A 9,468-nucleotide genomic window follows, 5' to 3' on the forward strand; every position below is an offset into this window, starting at 1 on the left:
GAATTACTGATACACGGAGCTTCAGAAAATATGATCTGGGCCTTAGTAACTTTAGCTGGTCATAATTCCTTTGTTTGATTAACAAAAATGTCATTTTCAGTGAATGAGGAGGGACCAACCTGCTTCTCCAATGACAACATTTTCCTGTAGTGCATAGAGTGTCTCATATTGACATTGTCTCTCCATCCAGGTATATATATTGCAACTATCACCTGGGACACTGGGCACATACCGGAAGTGAGTGGAATATAAGGTATTTGTAGGAGATTCCATTCTGCTTCACCATTGGAAGCCAGCTCCCGGACTCCATGTCAGATTCTAACACAACTGACTTCACCAACCCCTCCGTCTTCATTCTATTAGGCATCCCTGGCCTGGAGGCGGCCCATGGCTGGATCTCCATCCCCTTCTGTGTCATGTACATTGTAGCCATCTTGGGAAACCTCACCATCCTGTACATCGTGAAGAAGGAGACGAGCCTCCATGAGCCCATGTACTATTTCCTCTGCATGCTGGCCGTCACTGACCTGGCCCTGTCCACGTCCATTGTGCCCAAAACACTGAGCATCTTCTGGTTCAATTCTAGAGAGATCGATTTTGGTTCTTGCTTTATCCAGCTGTACCTTGTTCACTGCCTTTTAGTGATACAGTCTGGGATGTTCGCGGCCATGGCTTTTGATCGCTACGTGGCCATCTGCGATCCCCTCAGACATTCCACCATCCTGACAAATTCCATTGTAGCCAAGATCTGCATAGCCGTGGTGCTGCGCGGCTTCATGATGATACTTCCCATTCCCATCATGGGGAGTCGGTGGCCGTACTGCAAAAGCAACATCATCCCCCACACGTACTGCAAGCACTTTTCTGTGGTGTCCCTGGCCTGTGCTGACTTCCGCCCTAGTAGTTACTACAGCCTCTGTGTGACATACTTTGTACCCAGTGTGGATGGGTTTTTAATAGCCTTGTCCTACATCCAGATCCTCAGGGCCATCTTCCGACTGCCCACAAACGATGCTCGGCTCAAGGCATTTGGGACATGTGGGACTCATCTCTGCGCCCTCTCAGCCTTGTACATCCCAGATCTCTCTGTTTCCCTCATGCAGAGGATTGATTCTAATGTGCCCCTGCCTGTGCTCATCCTCATGGCCAATGTTAACCTCTTGGTGCATCCTATGCTACACCCGATCATCTATGGGGTGAGGACAAAGCAAATCCGTGACAGGGTGTTGTGGATAGTGACTCAGAAAAGGGTCTAATGTTCACTCCTGGAGCTCAGACTCACCTCTGTGCTGAGCTGACGGGTGACATGATGCTGAGCCCTGTTTCCTGAATCATTTTCTGGACAGTGCAGACAAATGCTGAATCCTTTCATGACCTGACATTACAGGGTCAGCATGAGAAACTGGGGGATCAGTCTAGGGATACGTCATTGAGATGCCTCCTTTCGTATTGCTTGAAATTGTACCTCACCCTTTGGCAAAGCATTTCCACAAGCTGACTGTGAAGAAATACGTAATTCTGTTTGTTTGAAATCCTCTGCTTATTGATTGGGTGACTCCCGTTTATGTTATCATAGAATCATAGAATGATAGGACTGGAAGGGACCTCAAGAGGTCATCGAGTCCAGCCCCCCGCCCTCAAGGCAGGACCAAGCTCCACCTACACCATCCCTGACAGATGTCTATCTAACCTGTTCTTAAATATCTCCAGAGAGGCAGATTCCACCACCTCCCTTGGCAATTTATTCCAATATTTGACCACCCTGACAGTTAGGAATTTTTTCCTAATGTCCAATCTAAACCTCCCCTGCTGCACTTTAAGCCCATTACTCCTTGTTCTGTCCTCAGAAACCAAGAGGAACAAATTTTCTCCTTCCTCCTTGTGACACCCTTTTAGATATTTGAAAACCGCTATCATGTCCCCCCTTCATCTTCTTTTTTCCAAACTAAACAAGCCCAGTTCATGAAGCCTGGCTTCATAGGTCATGTTCTCTAGACCTTTAATCATTCTTGTCGCTCTTCTCTGTACCCTTTCCAATTTCTCCACATCTTTCTTGAAATGTGGCGCCCAGAACTGGACACAGTACTCCAGCTGAGGCCTAACTAGTGCAGAGTAGAGAGGCAGAATGACTTCACGAGTTTTGCTTACAACACACCTGTTGATACAACCTAGAATCATATTTGCTTTTTTGGCAACAGCATCACACTGTTGACTCATATTCAACTTGTGGTCCACTATGACCCCTAGATCCCTTTCTGCCATGCTCCTTCCTAGACAGTCGCTTCCCATCTTGTATGTATGGAACTGATTGTTCCTTCCTAAGTGGAGCACTTTGCATTTCTCTTTATTAAACCTCATCCTGTTTACCTCTGACCATTTCTCTAACTTGCTAAGGTCATTTTGAATTATGTCCCTATCCTCCAAAGAAGTCGCAACCCCACCCAGTTTGGTATCATCCGCAAACTTAATAAGCGTACTCTCTATCCCAATATCTACATCATTGATGAAGATATTGAACAGTACAGGTCCCAAAACAGACCCTTGAGGAACTCCACTTGTTATCCCTTTCCAGCAGGATTTAGAACCGTTAACAACAACTCTCTGACTACGGTTATCCAGCCAATTATGCACCCACCTTATCGTGGCCCTATCTAAGTTATATTTGCGTAGTTTATCAATAAGAATATCATGCGAGACCGTATCAAATGCCTTACTAAGTCTAGGTATATGACATCCACCGCTTCTCCCTTATCCACAAGGCTCGTTATCTTATCAAAGAAAGCTATCAGATTAGTTTGGCATGACTTGTTCTTCACAAACCCATGCTGGCTATTCCCTATCACTTTATTACCTTCCAAGTGTTTGCATAGGATTTCCTTAATTACCTGCTCCATTATCTTCCCTGGGACAGACGTTAAACTGACCGGTCTGTAGTTTCCTGGGTTGTTCTTATTACCCTTTTTATAGATGGGCACAATATTTGCCCTTTTCCAGTCTCCTGGAATCTCCCCTGTCTGCCATGATTTTTCAAAGATCATAGCTAAAGGCTCAGATACCTCCTCTATCAGCTCCTTGAGTATCCTGGGATGCATTTCATCAGGACCTGGTGACTTGCTGACATCTAACTTTCCTAAGTGACTTTTAACTTGTTCTTTGTGAATCCTATCTTCTAAACCTACCCTCTCTCTGCTTGTATTCACTACGTTTGGCACACCTCCAGACTTCTCGGTGAAGACCGAAACAAAGAAGTCATTGAGCATCTCCGCCATTTCCAAGTTTCCTGTTACTGCTTCTCCCTCCTCACTAAGCAGTGGGCCTACCCTGTCCTTGGTCTTCCTCTTGCTTTTAATGTATTTATAAAAAGTCTTCTTGTTTCCCTTTATGCCTGTAGCTAGTTTGATCTCATTTTGTGCCTTTGCCTTTCTAATCTTGCCCCTGCAGTCCCATGTTGCTTCCCTATATTCATCCTTTGTTAGTTGTCCTAGTTTCCATTTTTTATATGACTCCTTTTTTATTTTGAGATCGTGCAAGATCTCCTTGTTAAGCCAAGCTGGTCTTTTGCCATATTTTCTATCTTTCCTACACAGCGGAATTGTTTGCTTTTGGGCCCTTAACAACGTCCCTTTGAAATACTTCCAACTCTCCTCAGTTGTTTTTCCCTTCAGTCTTGCTTCCCATGGGACCTTACCTACAAGTTCTCTGAGCTTATCAAAATCTGCGTTCCTGAAATCCATTACCTCAATTGTGCTGGTCTCCCTTCTACCTTTCCTTAAGATCATGAACTCTATTATTTCGTGATCACTGTCCCCTATACTGTCTTCCACTTTCAAGTTCTCAACTAGTTCCTCCCTATTTGTTAAAACCAAATCCAGAACAGCTTCTTCTCTGGTAGCTTTTTCAACCTTCTGAAACAGAAAGTTGTCTCCAATGCAGTCCAGAAACTTATTGGATAGCCTGTGCCTCGCTGTGTTAGTTTCCCAACATATGTCTGGATAGTTGAAGTCCCCCATCACCACCAAATCTTGGGCTTTGGATAGTTTTGTTAATTGTTTAAAAAAGGCCTCATCCACCTCTTCCACCTGGCTAGGTGGCCTGTAGTAGACTCCTAGCATGATATCACCCTCGTTTTTTACCCCTTTTAGCTTAACCCAGAGACTCTCTACACAGCTATCTCCTACGTTCATCTCCACTTCAGTCCAAGTGTGTACATTTTTAATATACAAGGCAACCCCTCCTCCCTTTTTTCCCTGTCTGTCCTTCCTGAGCAAGCCGTACCCTTCCATACCAACATTCCAATCATGCGTCCCATCCCACCAGGTTTCTGTAATACCAATGATATCATAGTTGTATTTATTGGTTAGCAATTCCAGTTCTTCCTGCTTATTACCCATACTTCTCGCATTTGTATATAGGCATCTAAGATACTGATTTGATCTTGCCTCCCTGTTGTGCCCTGACCCTCCTTTCTCCTTCCCATTATAGGCCGTAGTCCCCCCCATTTCCAACCCATCTCCCAGTCCCGCACATGCAGCACTTACCTGTGGGCTTTGTTCACCTGCCCCCAACAAACCTAGTTTAAAGCCCTCCTCACAAGGTTAGCCAGTCTGTGTCCAAACAAGGCCTTCCCGCTCCTGGAAAGGTGAACTCCATCTCCGCCAAGCAGTCCTTCCTGGAAGAGCACCCCGTGATCAAGGAAGCCGAATCCCTCCTGGTGACACCTTCGTTGCAGCCAGGCATTCACCTCCAGGATGCACCTCTCTCTGCCCGGGCCCCTACCTTTGACAGGAAGGATAGAAGAGAATACCACCTGCGCTCCAAACTCCTTCACCCGTACTCCCAAAGCCCTGTAGTCACACTTGATCCACTCAGTGTCACACCTGGCAGTATCATTTGTGCCCACATGGATGAGTAGCATGGGGTAGTAGTCAGAGGGCCGGATAATCCTCGACAATGCCTCCGTAACATCTCGGATACGGGCCCCTGGCAGACAGCATACCTCTCGAGATGAGCTGTCAGGGCGACAGATGGGTGCCTCCGTTCCCCTCAGAAGAGAGTCTCCAACCACCACTACGCTACGTTTCCTCCTCGCAGTGGTGGCAGGAGACTGCTCAACCTTGGTGGTGCAAGGCCTGGTCTCCTCCACTGTGGGGGGTGACTCCTTGTCTCCTGCTGAAAGTAAAGTGTAACGGTTATGTAACAACACAGTGGGAGGGTTAGGAGCAGGGGTGGAACAATGCCTGCTGCCGGAAGTAACCAGCTGCCAGTTCTCACCCTGCACCACCGCCTCCTCCATAAGTGGCTGGTCAACAGTCCCACATCCTAGGACAGTGACCTCCGTAGACTCCACAGGAATACTGTCCAGGAATTCCTCATGGCTTCGAATGCTCCTCAGCCTGGCCACCTCCTCCTGTAGCTCTCCCACCTGCTGCCTGAGAGATTCCACCAGCAGGCACCTTTCACAACGGTTGTCTCCCCCAGCCTGGAGATCACTCAGTGGGAATTGCAAGCCACAAATACAGCAAGACCACACCAGGACCTGGGTAGAGGCATCCATGCTCAGGTTCTCTGTCTGGATACAGGCACAGGTGGAGGAGACAGGAGAAGTACTGGCACAAGCACTTCGGGTCTTCATCACCATCAGTCACTCCCTCTGCCCAACTCCCTCTTCAACTCCCCTGTCTGCAGTCCCCTGTCCGCTTCGCTCCCCTGGTCGCACTGCTCTGGCTTTTTAAAGCCTGCTTGCCTAGGTCAGGCCTGCCCCCTTCTGAGTCACACAGGGGAAGGCTGAGCCTGAGGCTAATCAGAGGCAATCAAGGGAACAATGGCAGGCTCTCAGTCCCAACTGCCACAGAAGCTGAAACTGAAACTGCTAGCATTCACCTGGAATCAGACTCTCAATTCACACTTCAAACTGTAAAATTCAAACAGTCAGGCACAGGCACAGGCACACACTCACACCACAGCTTGTACTCTCACCGGGTAGCCTCTTCGGCGGTGGGGTCGCTTTGCTCTCCCTCTTCATAGGAAGGAATAAATAATATTTCCTTGTTCCATTTTTACACAATCTTCATGACTTCATAGACCATCTCATATCCTCCCAGTCATCTCTTTTCCATGTGGAAATGACACAGTCTTTTAATCTCACCTTCTGTATTTTCTGTTCCATACCCCTAATTCTTTTCATTTCACTTTTCACTAACATTTCCAATTCTACCATGCATTGGTCCATGCTGTGACACACTAAGGACAGCTGGCTCCAATAACTTGGTGGAGGGTAGACATGCCGGGGGCTGAGTGAATGGCTTACTATTTCCACAACCTAGCCCTTTTTATATCCACAAATTCATCTCTTTTTCAGACTGAATAGACACATGCTTTTTACTCTCTCCTTCTGTAGAATCGTAGAATCATAGGGCTGGGAGAGACCTCAGGAGGTCATAAGTTTTGTCTGCTGCCAAGCACAGGACCAATCCCAAGTAAATCAACCCAGCTAGGGCTTTGCAAACCAAGACCACACCACCTCTCCAGAGAACCGATCCTAGTGCATCTCAACCCTCCTAGGGAAATAGTTTGTCCTAATATCCAATCTAGACCTTCCCCGCTGCAACTTGAGACCATTGCTCCTTATTCTGCCTTCTGTCACCACTGAGAGCAACCTCTCTCCATACTCTTTGGAACCTCCTTTCAGGAAGTTGTAGGCTGTTATCAAATCCCCCCTCACTCTTCTGTTCTGTAGACTAAATTTTCTCTACAGAAGTCTATGTTGTGCCCACATATTGCACACAGACCGGGTCACCACATCTTCAAGAAAAGAAGTAGAGAAGACAAAATGTTAGGGGACTGGAACAGATGGCTTAAGATGAGATATTATTAAACCTGGGCCTTTTCAGCTTAGGAAAGGGAAGGCCAATGGGAGTATGAGTGAGAGCTAGGAAATGATAAATGGTTTTGAAAAAGTCAGTGAGGAAGTCTGTCCAATCTGCTCTTAAATATCTCCAGTAATGGAGATTCCACAATACCACAGCAATTTATTCCAGTGTTTAATCACCCTGACAGATAGGAGAGTTTTTTTTTATTTCCAACCCAAAACTCCCTTTCTGCAGTCTAAGCTCATTGCTTCTTGTTCTATCTAAAGAGGCCAAGGAGAACAATTTTTCACTCCTCATTGTCACACCCTTTTAGTGACTTGAAAACTGTCCTCTTTAATTCGTCTCTTTTCCAAACCAAATAAATCCAATTCTTTCTTCTTTTTTAGTCCTTTAATCATTTTGATGCTGTTATCTGCACTCTCTCCAATTTCTCCACAGCTTTCTTTAAATGTGATGCCCAGAACTGGACACAATACTCCAACTGAGACCTAATAGGTGCAGAATCAAGTAGAAGATGACTTCTCGTGTCTTTCTCATAACACTCCTGTTAATGCATCCCAGAACCACGTTTGCTTTTTTTTGCAAGTGTCACACTGTTGATTCATGTTTAACTTGTCATCCACTATGACCTCTAGATCCCTTTTTGCAGGACTCCCTCCTAGACAGTCACTTCCCATTCTGTATGTGTGAAAGGGATTGTTCCTTCCTAAGTGGAGTAGTTTGCACTTGTGCTTATCAAACATCTTCCTATTTACCTCAGAAAATGTCTCTAGTTTGTCCAGATCATTTTGAATTTTGGCCCTATCCTCCAAAGCACTTGGAACCCCTGCAGCTTGGTAACTTCTGCTAACTTAATGAGTGTACTATGCTAATATCTAAATCATGGATGAAAACATTGAACGGACGTGGTTCCGAAATTGAATCCTGCACAACTCCTGGTCATTTGTTAGGCCCTTCTAGCATGACTGTGAACCATTAATAACTACTCTCTTAGAATGATTATCTGGCCAGTTTTGCACCCACCATACAGTAATTTTATTTCCCCAGTTTATAGATCAATTCATGTGGACCGTATCAAATGCATTACTAAAGTCTACCACATCTACCGCTTCCCCTTCATTAAGAAGACTTGTCCTATCAAAGAAAACTATCAGAGTGGTTTCACATGATTTTTTCTTTACAAATTCATTCTGGCTGTTACCTATCACTTTATTATCTTCCAGATGTTTTCAGAGGAATTCCTTAATTATTTGCCCCATTATCTTTCCTGACAGCAGTTAAGCTAACTGGTCTGTAACTTCCTGAGTTTTTCTCATTGCTCTATTTATAGATGGTCATTAGATTTTCCCCTTTTCCAATATTCTGGGATTTCTTCCAGATTTGGGCTGTGTCTAGACTACACCTCTCTGTCGACAGAGAAATGTAGATTAGTCACATCAAAATTGCTAATGAAGTGGGGATTTAAATATCCCGTGCTTCATTAGTATAAACATGGCTGCCACTTTTTTTCACAATGGAGCTCTTTTGAAAAAAAATCCCCAGTGGTCTAGAAAAATAAATACAGGATCTTTCTAAAAAGGATTTATTTTTCAAAAGATCCTCACATAGAGTTCTTTTGTTCTGAAAAATTGCATTTAAAAGAAAGTGCTGGCTTTTTTATGCTAATAAAGCACAAGATATTTAAATCCTCACTTCATTAGGAATTTTGATGTGCCTAATCTAGATCTCTCTGTCAACAGAGAGGTGTAGTCCAGACGTACCCTTAGACAGATCTGAAATAGAAAGCTCAGGTTCCAAAAGCTCTTTAGACAGTTCCTGGGCAGCACAAATTTTAAAAAGACACATTGAAAATGATATGGTTACACCCCAAGACTCATCTAACAATGTTCCCTTTTGATCTCTGATTTTACAGAAAACAGTCCTAGAAGAAATCAATTATTTACACTGTTAACCTCTAGCAAGCTGTGTGTAAACAATAGACAATTACAGTCCCTATGTTCTGCTAGTTCTTTAAAACACAGCTCTATATTACAGAGCTCCAGCCTATTGACCGTGGGGTGGTTCTCCTTCCCAGTCAGCGACATTTCTAACCATGGCCAAAGACTGAATCTGGGTCAATAAGTTTGACAGTAGCTTAATCAACTCTGGTAATGTGTGTCGCAACCTTTTTCCCAGGCCGGGATCTGTTGGCTTTAATGAGCAGATGCCCCAAAGGAGGGATACTGGAAAGGAAGTGCGGCTCCAGGGTGCAGCTCTGGGAAGGATGAACTGGAGCAACTGAGGAGTGCGCAGGAGCTGAACTGAAGCCAGTCTGAGGTTCTTGGTGTTTGGCGCACAGGTCTCCACTCACAGAAGGAAGCCCTGAGTGTTGTTCAGTGTGGGGGACCCACTCGCAGCTGTCAGGTGGGTTTCCAGTGACGGGAGATTGGGCTCCTCGCATTGCTTCAACGCCATGTGACCGCCCGCCCCCTGGCCCTCACAGACTCAGTCAGAATCTCGGCTCAGAGTCTGTTGCATTGTGGGAGAGTCCACCTCCAAGGCTCTCGGTCATCCTGTCTCCAAAAAGGTGCCTCACTTCCTTCCCCACGGCCCCCTTTCC

At 45.4% G+C, this 9,468-nt stretch overlaps 1 protein-coding gene across 1 annotated transcript; it reads left to right on the top strand.

Annotated features, from left to right (window-relative positions):
- The first annotated feature begins 308 nt into the window (after positions 1 to 308).
- Positions 309 to 1,256, top strand: LOC142830527 (olfactory receptor 52E4-like). Its single transcript, XM_075935869.1, has 2 exons — positions 309 to 493; positions 587 to 1,256. Exons 1-2 carry the CDS (start codon positions 309 to 311, stop codon positions 1,254 to 1,256), a joined length of 855 nt encoding a protein of 284 aa, XP_075791984.1.
- The last annotated feature ends 8,212 nt before the right edge of the window (positions 1,257 to 9,468 follow it).

The sequence above is a fragment of the Pelodiscus sinensis genome, chromosome 1, assembly GCF_049634645.1.
Source record: "Pelodiscus sinensis isolate JC-2024 chromosome 1, ASM4963464v1, whole genome shotgun sequence".
Lineage (NCBI taxonomy): Eukaryota > Metazoa > Chordata > Testudines > Trionychidae > Pelodiscus > Pelodiscus sinensis.

Bases quoted from the DNA above. Each gene is read 5' to 3' on its own strand.
- LOC142830527 (XM_075935869.1), top strand. From the start codon at position 309: ATGTCAGATTCTAACACAACTGACTTCACCAACCCCTCCGTCTTCATT. The intron at 494-586 runs GTACTATTTCCT...GTTCAATTCTAG, and splicing joins ACGAGCCTCCATGAGCCCAT to AGAGATCGATTTTGGTTCTT.